The following is a 15481-nucleotide window of genomic DNA, read 5'->3' as shown; positions in this document are numbered from 1 at the left end:
GTGACGATGCTAGCCCGAAGGGGAGGACACGGTATTGTAGGTGCCAGTCCCCTACCTGAAAACGCAAGAACTTGCGGTGAGCGGGGTGCACTGGGACATGCGTGTACGCCTCCTTCAGATCGAGGGAGCAGAGCCAGTCGCCCTCGATCAGGGGGTAGAGGGTTGGTAGGGAAAGCATCCGAAATTTTTCCCGTACCAGAAATTTGTTGAGGCGTCTCAAGTCTAGTATTGGGCGTAGGTCTCCCGTTTTTTTCGGTACCAGGAAGTAACGGGAGTAGAAGCCCTTCCCCCGTTGGTCGGGGGGGACCTCCTCCACTGCTCTCAGGCGAAGCAGGTCTCGAGCTTCGGAGAAGAGTAGGGGTAGCTGCGTCCGGTTGGGAGGGCAATTCCTTGGGGGGTTGTCCGGAGGAATGGCCCGAAAGTTGAGAGAGTATCCTGATGAGATCATGCCAAGGACCCATGCGTCCGACGTGATTTGTTCCCAGCGAGGGTAAAAGGCTTTGAGGCGACCCCCGATGGGAAAGAGGCCTGGGACTATGGCGGAGGGGGCCTGCCCCCTTCCGCGTATCCCGTCAAAAGGACGGGGATGGTTTGGTAGTCGCAGGCGGTTGGGACTTGGGCATGGTCCGGTGGTGGGCTTGCGGACGCCTGGGTGGGGGCCGCGAGTAGGCAGGGGTGGATTTTTGTGGGTAGCGGCGCGGAGGGGCCCTGTACGGCCTGGACGCGGGCGGTTTAGGCTTTTGCCGGACGAGGGAGGCGAACGAGCGTTCGTGTTCGGAGAGGCGTTTTGTAGCCGCTTCGATAGTGTCATCGAACAGTTCTTTTCCCACGCAGGGAAGGTTAGCCAACCGGTCCTGCAAGTTGGGGTCCATGTCGACCAGGCGCAGCCAAGCTAGTCGGCGCATGGCGATAGCAAAGGCTGCCTCTCTGGAGGAGAGTTCGAAGCCATCGTATGCCGCGTGGAATAGATGGAGGCGCAGGTTGGAGAGGGACTCTAAAAGCAGGCCAAACACTCCTTGCCGGGAAGCCGGTAGGTCAGTCTCAAAGGCTCTCAATAGTCCAATGAGGTGTTTGAGGTAGGATGTGAAGATGAAAGTGTAGCTTTGCACCCTAGAGGCCATCATTGCATTTTGATATAGTCTCCTGCCGAACTTGTCCAGGGTTCGGCCTTCTCGGCCTGGGGGGACCGCAGCTGAGACCCGGGATGGGTGAGCCTTTTTCAAGGAGGATTCTACTAGCAGCGACTGGTGAGAGAGCTGTGGTTGTTCGAATCCCGGGTAGGGTACTTGGCCTCCATTTTGGAGGGTACGGCTGTGACCATGTAGGGGGTCTCCAGGTTCCTGAAGAAGGCCTGTTGGAGTACCGGGTTAGGTGGTAAGCGAAGGGACTCTCTGGGCAGTGATGGCATATCCAGCTCCGCTAGGTACTCCTTAGAGTATCTGGAGTCGGACTGGAGGTCTAAGTCCAAAGCGTGGCCCATGTCCTGGACAAAGCGAGTGAAGGATGGGTGGGATGTTCCCGGGGCCCCGTGCGGGGGTCGGTGAACGAGACCTCCGTCGGGTGGAGAAGGATGGGGAGGCTTCCCTCGAGTATCGAGGTTCCTGCTCCGATCCACGCTCCGAGACCGGGGAAGCACTGTGAGAGTGTTCCGGGGTCGTCGATCTTCGGCGTCTCGAGGAGCCCCTCGGAGACGATGCCGGGGTTCGGGGTACCGATCGATGTCGAATCGGTGACCTCGACCCGGACTCCCTCGGAGAATACCTGCAACCTCGGGTCGGGGTCCCGGTCCGAGAGGGAGTTCGGAGGATGCGCGGGTTGGAGAGTGATAACTCAGCCACCCTTAGTGGTCCCGTACGAGGTGTAGGAGAACGGCCTCGTAGAGTTGGTGAACCTCGGGCCTTCTTGGAGGTACGGCGGTTCGAGGTTTCTGTCGTTTTAGCACGACGTTTTGCCCCGCGGCGGTCTGTGGAGGGAGAGCGTTTCGGGCGCCTCGACGAGGAGGATGGGATGCGGCGAAGCTTGCGCACTTTTCCCCGAGGTTGCTCGATGCGAGGCTCAGGCTGGTCTGGCACCTGCGGGGTCGAGGTCGAGGCCGATTGTAACTGGGCCATTGCAGCGGACAGCTCCGACGAGATCATCGCTCGGAGTAGGTCCTGGAAGATGGGCACGGACAGCATCGAAGGCATGTCCACTGCCTCGGTGCACTCCACCGGGGGCGACCTCGTATCAGAGTATTCCCGTGTGGTGGAGGCACGGCCCGAAGGCTTGGAGGGCTTAGCCGAGGCTGTAAGCATGGGGCTTCCGCCATGCGTCGACGGTGTCCCCGAGGCTGGCTTCTTCGATGTTAAGGAACCTGAAGAAGGAAGAGGGGACTTACCCGGGGCCAAGGCTTTCTGCTGTTCCGAGGGCTTCGGATTCGGGTCTCGGGGCGATGCCGAGGTATTCGGGGCCGAGGTCAAGGCCGGGGCCGACCTCGAGGCCGAGGTAGAGGGTTGGTCCGGAGCGAAAAGGTCCGCCATGCGGGCTTTTCTTCGACGGAGGGCCCGGTTCTGGAAAGTAGCGCACTGGGGGCAGGAGTCGATTGGATGAGCCGCCCCCAGGCAGAGGATGCACCGGCGATGCGGGTCTGTGATGGAAAGAAGCCGCTCACACCGGGTGCACTTTTTAAAGCCGGTCAAAGGCCGGGACATAGAATCGAAAGTAGCCGCGGCTCGAGTAGCCACGCGGCCACGGGGACCCGGAAGCCTCCGGGTCGTCAAAACGAAGCAGGAATCAAGTTGAAAAGTAAAGAATTTGCGCACAGCGACTTAATCGAGAAAAAACAAGAAAAAATCGCGGTGCTAGAAGGCAGTTGGGGCAGAGCCTGAAAAACACGACTTCTAGGCTCAGCGGAAAATTTTGAACTGGAGACCACGAGGGGATGCACCCCCTAGTGGAGCAGGAAGGCACGCATGCGTGGAGCAGCAGAGCAAACTTAAATCTTCAATCAAGTTTGCTTGAAAATGCTTCCGCATCGGGGCTCCGTAGATGACGTCACCCACATGTGAGAATATCATGCCTGCTTATCCTGGGATAATCTAAATTACCTTCTTACAGCAGCTGTAAGAAGGTAATTTAGATTCGCGGTTAAGGGCAGGGAGGTTTGTCAGACCGGGGCTGTTGTCGGTTGGTCGGGGAAGTGCCACAAAAGTAAGGGGCCCTGGCCGGCTGTGCTGCACCCGGGGCGGTAGAGAAGGAGGGGGGGAGAAGGACGCTGAAAGGCCATGGTGAAGACAGGAGGAGGGGGAAGGACTCTGAAAGCACTTGAAGACAGAGGAGGGAGAAGGACGCTGAAAGCACATGGTGGAATACAAAGGGGTGGAGAATGACGCTGAAAGGCCATGGGAAGGGCGGGGGGGAAGGACTCTGAAAGCACTTGTGGAAGACAGAGGGGGGAGAAGGATGCTGAAAGCACATGTGGAAGACAAAGGGGTGGAGAAGGACGCTGAAAGGACATGGGGAAGATGGGGGGGAGAAGGACACTGAAAGGAAATGAGGAAGAGAGAGTAGGGAGAAGACGCTGGCAGGGAAGAAGACAGATGCCAGACTATGGGGGGAGCGGAGAGAAGAAGATGGGTGCCAGACCAATTTGGAAGGGGGAAGAAAGGGAGAGGCACAGTAACAGAGCAAATGGAAGATGCAGAAGGAAGAGAGACAGTGGATGGAAGGAATTGAATGAGAACATGAGGAAAGCAGAAACCAGGCAACAAAGGTAGGAAAAGAATTCTATTTCTTTTTTTTTTTTTTTGCTTCAGGATAAAGTAGTATATTAGTTGTGTTGATAAAAATTTATAAACATTAGAGGCTCTGGTAGAAACCCGTTTACAAAGTATGTATTCTTCCCAATTAATATTTTCAAATTAATAAAGTCTTTTTGCTTATTTGTAAATGGGTTTCTACCAGAGCCTTTAATTCAGTAGCATAATTAAATGAAATAACTATTTCTGAAGTTTATAGGGACGGGCGGGGACGGAGTGATTCCTCACGGGGACGGTTGGGATTTCTGTCCCCGCGCAACTCTCTACTCTGAACTTGCCTGCACAAGATGGCAATGCTAAGCACATGCTCCTCTCCTCTAGCATCCTGCCTTTTCTGATGAAACATCCTGTTTTTTGCAAGCAAGCAGGACACTAGAGAGGAAGGGCTCTAGCTAAAGCTGTAGTTCTCAACAGATGTATCACAAACATCTGGGAAGTGAATCATGGGGCTGGTGCTATTTTGGTGTGTTTTCTGTTTATTTTTTGGAAACCCCCCCTTCCTTCATCCTCCCTGCACCCCGTAGGGCACCCTTGTAAACTCAACTTGGAACCAGTTCACCAACTAGACCAGGAGCAGCCAATCCAGGCACAAAGCTGAAAACTATGTCCATCCACCTGCTTGGAGATAGAAAATACTGAGGAGCTAGGAAGTGGAAGGCTCCCCGCCCATTCCCTGTCCCCTGGTTCAGCTCTCAATCCCTGTGCACCCTGCCCATTCCCTGTCCCCTGGTTCAGCTCTCAATCCCTGTGCGCTTGGTAATTATTCCAGCCCTTTTCCTTGAACTTTTTCTCTGCCTTGCACTCTTCCTGCACTCATGGATGATGTAATTTGGGGGAGGAGCTAGAATGCTAAAAACCGTGAATAAGCGAAATCGCGTTTGCAGAAACCGCGAATATGGAGGTTAACATTTGTTGAGACACACAGAAGAAAGCACTTGTACAGAATGCAGCCAAGAGAAGAGTTTAGAGTTCATTATTTATATTCCACCTTTAAACAAGGCAGATTACAACCATGCATACATAATTAAAACAATACCATTTGTCAAACTCACAATGCAAAGAATCATAAAAATATATTTAAAGCATAACAAATTCTTCAAAGAAAAACTAGCCAGTTTATCAAAATAGATATTAACAAGCATATTTCATCTGACAGAATAGAGACTTTAAAAAAAAACAAAAAAAAACCCACAAAACTGTTAAAGTGGCTCAGATCATTTTGTTACCAGAAAACAACAAACAGACTGCAGACAATGTACAAGATGCAGGTGTTGTTTATTAGTAAATGCAATAACATATACAACCTTATAGCCAACCAAGGGACCCGACACGGTCCGTGTTTCGGATGACACGCCTTCCTCAGGGGTCCTAATGAATTTAAGCATAAATACTTAAGATAATGTGTGAACATAAAAAGGTGAAGCAAGCAAATGGTAATGTGACAAAGGTGATAATGTCATACAAGAACATATTAAAGAGAAAAAGTAAAAATGTACAAATAATATCGGGTGTCTCTAAGTGTGATTGAAATATATAATGATATAGTGCAAAAGGATGCAAAGATTTTTAATGACTAGAATATCACTGAATGAAAAACTAGAAATGAAGTGACAAGTGTCAAATGAAAAGCAATTAATATCAACATAGGGATACGTGACAGATGGAAGAAACAAATCACAAATATAAGAAAAGAAAAGGGAACCAGAAGTGGTGGTGAAACGAGAAATGGAGCAGACCAACAATAAAAATAAACCAAATCTTAATAGCCGGAAGTGATGCTGCATAATGGGAAAGGGGCAGTGAGTGTGTGAATAGGAAACCAGCATATAGGTGACAAAAAACTGAAAAAACATACCATGGTGGTTAAGGTACCCCTGAGGAAGGCGTGTCATCCGAAACACGGACCGTGTCAGGTCCCTTGGTTGGCTATAAGGTTGTATATGTTACTGCATTTACTAATAAACAACGCCTGCATCTTGTCCATTGTCTGCAGTCTGTTTGTTGTTTTCTGGTTGCTGTTGTTTACTGCAGACTACGTTGGATTTTCTTTCCCCCTCAGATCATTTTGTTGCCAGATATACACTGGAAGCTTATTCTATTCTATGGGACCTTGCACATTGCAGAAAAAAAAAATAGTCCTCATGGTTTCCAAATGCAATTTCTTTTGAGTGTTGACAACTAAACCAGATAAGTATTAGGACCAAAGAAATTACCTGCTCTTATATTAGACACTATAGAGAAGCTTTGAATTTATTAACACTAACAAGCGTCTAAGCATTTGAACACAGAATGGCCTGAACATTTATATACATAACAGAACAGCACAACATATTAAAAATTCACACATCTTTTAAGTTGTTAATTTTTAATCACATGAGTGGAGGAGTGGTCTTGTGGTTAGGGCTGCAACCTCAGCACCCCAAGCCCAGTGCTGTTCCTTGTGATCCTGGACAAGTCATTTAACAATTCACTACCCCAGGTATGTGGATTGTGAGCCCACCGGGACAGATGAGAAATACTTAAGTACCTGAGTGTAAACCACATAGGCTAAAAGTGGTATACAGATGCTAAAATAATAATATTGTTCTCATGGAAGCTTTCAGAAATGAACACAAATAAATTACTTGATTCAGAAAGCAGTTTATTCAAAAGTTGTTGTGTTTTATCAGAGAACAGTATTACTTACCTTGGGATTGTAACACATTTTGTATTGCAATTCTGTGTGGTGATTGCTTTCTCCAGTTCATCCAACTGTCCCGTTTTTTTGAGCTTCTTCACTAAACTTTTTACCGCTTTCTCACACCATTTTTCTTCTTGTCCATTCTGCTCCCCACCACCAGCTCCTCCAGAACCACCAGCTGATTTCTTCCAGCCCAGGAGTCGCTTCACAACAGGTGGTGTAAATGGCAAAATAGATGACATGTTCTTTGCAGCTGTAGCGCCCCGTTGTGAAGATGCCTACTCCTGATCCATAAAAAAAGAATAAGAATATCAGAATCACTTAGTGTTACTTTTATCAATTCATAAAATTATTTTCTTCTAAAATATATTGCATTATATTCAGCTCCCTTTTCAAGTTGTTGTAGCCTGGACAAATATCACTATCCTCCAAAGCAGCTAGGGAAGTAATTAAGACCAATAAATATTTTGCTACTGTTAAGTCAAGAAGTGAGAAAGAACCAGCATCCATTCATTATACACCACTTTCCTTCCAAACACATGATAAATTTGGAAAACATTTAGCTACTTCAGAGAGCAAGAAAGTAAGTTTGTATCAAAGTTTATTTTGATATACCACATATCTAAGCAGTTTACAAACTTAATTAAAATTAATTATAAAAAAGAAGACAGTACAAACAACTGTGAACTTAAAACTTGCTACATTATTCTTCAATCTAATTACTCTTTTCGTTAACCTTGGATCCAAAATTGAGGACTAGTGTGTGATTAAGATAAGAAATGTTTTCTTTTTTTCCTTTATACTTTGATCCATTATTAGGATTGGAAGTTAGCCTAAATGTTATATTTTCTTGATTATACTTTCTGTACAAGTTATGCTTGATAATAATGTAAAATCTTATAAATAAAAAAAAAATAAAAAATAAAAACTTGCTACAAAAGGGAAAGAAGGGTTAACTAAAACTAAACTCATGTAGCCAGGTACTTTTGAGAACAAGAGTACCGTATTTTCACGCATATAACGCGCGCGCTATACACGATTTTACAAACCGAGCATTACCATGTGCGTTATATGCGTGAGCACGTTTTACAATTTTTTTTTTTACATTGCTGATTCTCCCCCCCCTTCCAACGTCCGATTCAGCCCTGAAAGCCTGATGTCCCACCCCGAAGGACCGCTGGCCCCCCCACCGACGTCCGATTCATCCCCAAGCCTCCCCCGCACCGTTTGCGGTGGAGAAACAGCCTACCGTGGGATCGCATTGCCAGTGAGCCCTGCTGCTTCCTCTGCCGGCAGTCCCGCCCCTTCTCCGAGCCCTGCGCTGCTTCCTCTGCCACGGTCCCGCCCCTTCTCTGACGTCACTGGCATCGCGAACCCACGGTAGGCTGCTTCTCCATCGCAAACGGTGCGGGGGGGGCTGGGGGATGAATCGGACGTCAGAGGGGTGCGAGCGGTCCTTCAGGGTGAGGGTGCGAGCGGTCCTTCAGGGTGGGGGGGCCAGCGGTCCTTCAGGGTGGGGCATCAGGCTTTCAGGGTGGGGACAGGACTTCAAGGGAGGACAGGCAGACCTTTAAGGGGGGACAGGACTTCAAGGGGGGCAGAAGGAGGTTTTAATTCAATGAGCAGCATGCACGGTATACGCGTGTGCGCGCTATATATTAATTTATTTACATAAATTTCTTTTTCACGCACGCTATACCCGTGTGTGCATTTTACACAGGTGCGCGTTATACGGGTGAAAATACGGTACTTGGTTTTCACAAAAGACTGCAAAACTGGTAACAAGTATGTTCTAAACTGGATTATACTTAAAGATATGCACCACTGTTACAGATATGCAAGCCATGCTTTTTTTAAATGACTTGGAATGTTAAAGCCATTTACAACTTAAAAAATAGTCATTCATTTGATACAAGTGTTTTCCCTGCTGCAAAAAGTCCATACTTTACATTACATTAGGAATTTCTATTCCGCCATCACCTTGCACTTCAAGGCGGATTACAAAAGAATTGTTTGGGGTAGTTGGCTTTAGTGAGAGGTGGTGATTGAAACTTGCAGTTTTATTTCTTTTTTCAGGGCTTTCTTGAAGAGTATGGTCTTTATTTCTTTTCTAAAAGTCTTGTAGTTGAGGGATGCCATCAGTAGATTGGCGATTTGGTTGTCTAGTTTGGCTGCTTGAGTGGCCAGGAAGCCATCATATAGTTTTTTCCATTTGACCTCCTTAATTGGGGGGTATGAGAAAGGGGTGTGAGTTTTCCTATGTCTGGTTGAGGTGTTGTGGATGAGGCGGTTATTCAGGTAGATTGGACTGTCTCCGTATAAAATCTTAAATAGTAGACAGTAGAATCTAAATTGTATTCTTGCTGGTATTGGAAGCCAGTGTGATTTGAGATATGCTTCTGTAATGTGGTCATGTTTCTTCAATGAGTAGATGAGTCTTAGTGCTGTGTTTTGAATAGTTTGTAGCTGTTTTGTTATAGTTGCAGGGCAAGGGAAATAGAGGATGTTACAGTAGTCAAGTAGACCTAGTATTAGGGACTAAACTATGAGCTGGAATTGTGTTTTTTCGAAGAATTTCCAAATTTGTCTTTAAGTTTCTCATGACTGAGAATGATTTTTGTATTGTTTTATTGATTTGCGGTTGCATGGTGCAGCATCTGTCGATTGTTATTCCTAGTAATTTTAGGGTGGCTTGTATGGGGTAGTTGATTGCATTGATTTCAATGTTGGTTAAGGTTGGTATTTTGTTGTTTTCTAGGAGGATGAATTTAGTTTTATCTGGGTTCAATTTCAGTTTGTGATCTTTCATCCAGGTTGCTACTGATTTTAATGTTTGGTGTACTGTGTTTGTCATGGAGAGTTTTGGTTGATCGAAGGGTATGAGAATGGTAATGTCATCTGCATGCCTTGTTTGTTCAGGTGTGAGCTGAGGGAGGCTGTATAGAGGTTGAAGAGAGTCGGGGATAGAGGGGATCCTTGGAGAACTCTGCAAGGGTTTGACCAAGGTTCAGATTTTTCTTTGTCTGATTTTACTCTATAGGTTCTTGATTTAAGGAATCCTTCAAACCACGAGTATACTTTATCTGTGATACCTATTGTATCTAGGATTTGTAGTAGTATGTTATGGTCCACCAAGTCGAATGCAGCAGTCAGGTCTAGTTGTATGAGCATCATTTTTTTCTCCTGTGCTGAGATGTTGTCTGGTTGTGTCCCGGAGAGATCCTAGTAGTGTTTCTGTGCTGAAGTTGTTTCTAAAGCCGGATTGAGTGGGATGGAGTATGTTTTGGTTTTCTAGGTAATTGGAGAGGAATTTGGCAACTAGTCCTTCTATTATTTTGACATAGAGTGGAATAGAGGCAATGGGTCTGTAATTGGCTGTTTGGTCTATCGGTCCTTTGGGGTCTTTGAGGAACGGGGTGATGATTATTTCGCTAATTACTCTAACTCATTCTTTCCAAATTTCTCTCAAATACAGTGAAAAAAATGAAGATTATTTTGTGATATGCATATTGAAATCCTGCTTACAAAATACGGTAAGTTACAAATCAACACCTGGTTCTACTCAGAATTTTTTTCACAAAATTTACAAAGGAACATAACAGTGCTGATCACACTAGGAAATATTACTGATAACTAAGATAACTCATTGGCTTTGCATCTTAGTTTTAAAATTATATATGTAATGAAAAGTAATTAGATAGAGGCAGAAAAAGCACACTTACTTACCGTAACAGGTGTTATCCAGGGATAGCAGGCAGCTATTCTCACATATGGGTGATGTCATCGACGGAGCCCGGATGCGGACGCCTCACAAGCAGACTTGCTTGAAGAAACTCAAAGTTTGAGTCGCCTGCACCGCGCATGCGCGAGTGCCTTCCCGCCCAGCGCAGGGCGTGTCTCCTCAGTTCAGATAGCTAGCAGAGAAGCTAACCAGGGGAGGTGGGTGTGTTGTGAGAATAGCTGCCTGCTATCCCTGGATAATACCTGTTACGGTAAGTAACTGTGTTTTATCCCAGGACAAGCAGGCAGCCTATTCTCACATATGGGTGACCTCCAAGCTAACCAGAATGGGATGGTGGGAGTGTTGGCAATTTAGGAGAATAAATTTTGTAATATTGTTTGGCCAAACTGTCCATCCCGTCTGGAGAAAGTATCCAGACACTAGTGAGAAGTGAAGGTATGAACCGAGGACCAAGTAGCAGCCTTACAAATTTCCTCAACAGGTGTAGATCTGAGGAAAGCTACTGAAGCTGCCATAGCTCTGACTTTATGGGCTGTGACTCTACTGTGTAGGGGTAATCCAACCTGGGCATAGCAGAATGAGATACAAGCCGCCATCCAGTTGGAGAGGGTATGCATAGAAATAGGATGTCCCAACTTATTAGGATCGAAGGAGACAAAAAAGTTGAGGAGCAGTTTTGTGTGTTTGGTGGGTTCCAAATAGAAGGCCAAATCACGTTTACAGTCCAGAGTATGAAGAGCAACTGCTCCAGGATGAGAATGAGGCTTTGGAAAAAACACTGGAAGAACAATGGATTGGTTGAGATGAAATTCCGAGACCACTTTAGGGAGGAATTTAGGATGAGTACGAAGAACCACCTTGTCATGATGGAACACTGAATGGTGGATCAGCAACTAAAGCTTGCAGCTCACTGACTCGTCGAGGAGAAATGAGGGCTATGAGAAACACCACTTTCCAAGTGAGATACTTCAGTTGAGCCTTATCAATTGGTTCAAATGGAGGCTTCATCAGTTGAGCAAGGACAACATTGAGAGGAGATTTGACATTGAAAAGTTCATGAATCTGGAAACCATCGAGTGAGCAGAGAGGGTTTTCCTTCAATAGGCTGATAGAAAGCCGCGATTGCACTGAGATGGACTCGGATAGATGTAGACTTAAGGCCAGAATTGGATAAGTGCAAAAGGTAGTCCAAAACAGAAGATAAGGAGGAATGTTGAGGCTCCTTATGATGAGAAAAACACCGCTTGGAATATCTAGTCCATTTTTGGTGATAGCATTGTCTAGTGGTAGGCTTCCTAGAAGCTTCTAAAATATCTCTTACAGATGGAGAAAACTGAAGAGGGGTTATGTTGAGAGGTACCAGGCTGTCAGGTGTAGAGACTGCGGGTTGGGATGAAGCAGAGATCCTTGACTCTTTGTAAGCACAGAAGGAAAAACTGATAGAAGGTATGGCTCCCTGCTGCTGAGTTGAAGTAGAAGGGAGTACCAAGGTTGTCTTGGCCACCAAGGAGCAATTAGAATCATGGTGGCATGATCGATCTTCAACTTGACCAGAGTCTTGAAAATGAGAGGGAATGGAGGGAATGCATAGAGGAAGAGATTCGTCCATTCCAGAAGAAAAGTATCTGCCTCGAGGCGATGAGGAGAGTATATCCTGGAGCAGACCTGAGGTAGTTTGTAGTTGTGGGGAGCTGCAAAGAGGTCTATCTGAGGTGTTCCCCACTGAGAAAAAATGTGATGAAGAGGCGAGGCATGGAGTGTCCATTCGTGAGGTTGCAGTAGACGACTTAAGTTGTCCACCAAGCAATTCTTTGCCCCTTGAATGTAGACAGCTTTGAGGAAGATGTTGTGGCGGATTGCCCAGTCCCAAACCTTCAGAGCTTATTGACAAAGGGAGGCATAATACATGGCGACTTAGTTGTCTGTCCGAATGAGGACTACTTGGTCGTGAAGCAGATGTTGAAAAGCATTGAGAGCTTTGAGGATCACTCCGAGTTCCAACAGATTGATATGACACTGACGATCTGTACTGGTCCAGAGGCCTTGAATACGGAGACCATCGAGATGAGTGCCCCAAGCGTAAGTCAGAGTCTGTCGTGAAGACCTTCTGATGGGGGGGCGTTTGAAAAAGCAAGCCTCTGGAAAGATTGGAAGAGAGCATCCACCAACGGAGAGATTGCTTCAATGAAGGAGTGACAAATATGTGTCGAGAAAGAGGGTCGCAAACTTGCGTCCATTAAGATGCCAGGGTCCACTGAGGAATTCTGACGTGAAGTCTGGCAAAAGGAATCATGTGTACTGTGGAGGCCATGTGACCTAGAAGTACCATCATGTGTCTCACTGAGATGGAAGAGCGGGAAGACACTGTATGACAGAGTTGAAGAAGAGCTTCCAGTCGTTGTTGTGAAAGGAATGCTCTGAGTTGGACAGTGTCCAGAACAGCTCCAATGAATTGTAGATTCTGTGAGGGCTGAAGTTGAGATTTGGGAAAGTTGATTTCAAATCCCAAACTTTGTAGGAACCAGATAGTCCATTGGGTCGCTACAATAACCCCTTGACATGTGGAATCTTAGATGAGCCAGTCGTCGAGGTAGGGAAATACCTGAAGACCATGATTCCTTAGAGCTGCTGCTACTACTACCAGGCACTTGGTATTGACGGGAGGCAAGATGTATAGGGATACGAGTGTAGGCCTCCTTGAGATCCAGAGAGCATAACCAGTCGTTCTGCTCGAGAAGGGGATAAAAGGATGCCAGGGACATCATTCAAAACTCTTCTTTGACTAGAAATTTGTTGAGAGCTCTGAAATCCAGAATGAGCTGCAGACGTCTTCTTCGGAACAAGGAAGTGAGGGGAGTAAAACCCCCTGTTCTGCTGTTCCAAGGGAACTGGTTCGATGGCATGGAGACGAAGCAGAGCTTGAGCTTCCTGAAGAAGAAGGGCGGTCTGGGATGGATTGGAAGGATACTCTCTTGGAGGAAGCTCTGGTGGAACCTGAGAGAAATGAAGACAGTATCCTTCCCTGATGATGGTAAGTACCCAGAGGTCGGATGTAATTGTCGTCCACCGATGGTAAAAAAGATGGAGATGACCTCCTATAGGGGGAAAAGAAGACAGAGTCAGAACGGTGGAGGTTATGCTCCGTTTTAAACAGTCAAAAAGGCTGAGTAGCCTTAGGTGCAGCAGAAGGTTGAGGTTTTTGTTGCTTCTGAGGCTGCTGTTTCTTAAGAGGAGAGCGATAAGGAACCGTCCTAGGAGCAAAACGCCGCTGATAGATAGGAGCAGGGTGTGCAGGTTTGACAGGAGCTGTCTTTGGCTTAGGTCTGACAATAGAAGCAAAGGATTTTTCATGGTTAGACAATTTCTTGGTAGCTGTCTCGATGGATTCATCGAAGAGGTCATTGCCTTCACAAGGAATATTAGCCAAGCGGTCTTCGTACCATGTCAATGGTACGAAGCCAGGCAAGGCAATGCATAGCTACAGAGCAAGCAGCTGCTCGGGCAGACAACTCGAAGGCATCATAAGATGACTGGAGGAGATGCAATCTGAGTTGAGATAAAGAAGCAAGGACTTCTTGAAATTCAAATTGAGTGTCCAAATAAGTCAAGAACTTTGGTAAGACAGAAATGAGGAATTCAAAATAAGTAATAAACTGAAAATTATAATTGAGGACTTTAGAGGACATCATGGCATTTTGATAGATGCGACGTCCGAATTTGTCCATCATTTTCCCTTCCCTTCCAGGAGGAATGGTGGCATAAACCTTGGAAGGATGGGACCTCTTCAAGGAGGACTCGACAAGCAGGGATTGATGAGATAACTGCGAGTTATCAAACCCTTTGCGATGCAGTTTTATACCTAGAGTCCAATTTTCCTTGAACAGCTGGTATGGAAAAAAGTGCCTTCATGCATCGACCAAAAGTCTAATTTAAAAACTTATGAAGAGGAAGCTTAAGTGACTCTGCTGGAGGTTGAGGAAGATCCATGACTCCTTAGAGTATTTGGAGCCAGTATCTAATTGAAGATCCAAGTCCACAGCCATCTGACGAAGAAAAGATGAGAAAGATAGCTGATCTGCCAATGCTTTGCCTCGAGAAGGACTCGAGGATGTCGAAGCAGCCTAGGTCGAAGATGAAGCTTTGGCAGGAAAAAAAGCATCAAAGGAATATGGTGGCTTGAACGAGGTAATCGAAACCAGGACATCCTCGAGGTCTGGCACTGGAGACCATCAGTAGTCTAGTCGAAGTTGGGGGTAGATCGAGGCTTAGTTGAAGAAGGTCTTTCTTTAGAAGAACAACTATGCCTGGAAGGATGCATCGATGAAGGCCTCGATCATCGATGAGAACTGTGCCTGGAAGCAGATCTCGAAGATAGGAGACTTCGCCTCGGAGATGGAAGCAGCCAATGGTATCAAAGAATGTATAGGACTGTAGGCTGTAGATCGAAGCTCCAGAGCCTTGGAGGAGGAACCTCGATGCACTTCCAAAGACTGCTCCTTGTATAAAGTGCGAGATTCCTGCCGAGGCACTTGCAAAGATTCTGCTCCTTGCTGTACGTGCTCAGATGCCAGACCAGACACTCGCAGAGACTCTGCTCCCTGCAAAGAGTGTTTAATCTCAGATTGAGGCAAAGGAAGCGGCTCAACCTCAAGGAAGTCTGCTGAATGCCCAGGCTGGATGAGAGGAAGAAGCTTCGATCCCATATTAGTAAGGCACTGAATGAATTGCTTCTCCAACATGGTCTGGAAAGAAGCCAGCAAGGATGGATCCGCTTCTGAAACCAGACCACCTGCTTTGGCTGGAGGTTCCCTCGAGGTAGTGTGAGTGTGCTTCGACTTGGAAGTCTTGGGCACTTTAAATCACTACTGTCTGCTGAGCTATCTGACCCGAGGTAACAGGGGAAGATACAGCAAATGTCGAAGAAAGAACCGCTGCAAATGATGAAGGTCTGATGAGGCTCGAGGTGGAAGCAGTAGAAGCAGGAGGAACCTCAGTAGTAGTCGAGGCCACCTTTGAAGTCGAGGGATCAGAAGAAGAATCCATCTCGAAGAGCTTGTCCACCAAAATACGACGATTGAAGGCTCGAGGCTGAAGCATAGCACAGCACAGACACGACTTCGGATGATGTTTCGGCCCAAGGCACTTGAGGTAGCGACGGTGTAGGTCCTTAAGAAAAATCACATGCTGGCACTTGCTACACTTCTTGAAGCCCGGGACAGGCCGGGACATAGAAGTAAAAACAGCCACCGCAAGATCGAAGCC

General features: G+C 46.5%; 1 protein-coding gene across 4 annotated transcripts in view; it reads right to left on the bottom strand.

Annotated features, from left to right (window-relative positions):
* Positions 1 to 15481, bottom strand: part of SMAD2 (SMAD family member 2) — a 276483-nt gene that overhangs the window by 241996 nt on the left and 19006 nt on the right. For all 4 annotated transcript variants that reach the window (XM_033934858.1, XM_033934870.1, XM_033934853.1 and 1 more), the window contains exon 2: positions 6484 to 6761. In XM_033934858.1, the coding sequence (XP_033790749.1) occupies positions 6484 to 6719 (236 nt within the window). In that variant the 5' untranslated portion in view covers positions 6720 to 6761. The remainder of the gene's footprint in view (positions 1 to 6483; positions 6762 to 15481) is intronic.

This window comes from Geotrypetes seraphini, chromosome 1 (assembly GCF_902459505.1).
Source record: "Geotrypetes seraphini chromosome 1, aGeoSer1.1, whole genome shotgun sequence".
NCBI lineage: Eukaryota > Metazoa > Chordata > Amphibia > Gymnophiona > Dermophiidae > Geotrypetes > Geotrypetes seraphini.
The sequence above is the reverse complement of the archived record's forward strand: the minus strand, read 5'-3'. Positions and strand labels throughout refer to the sequence as shown.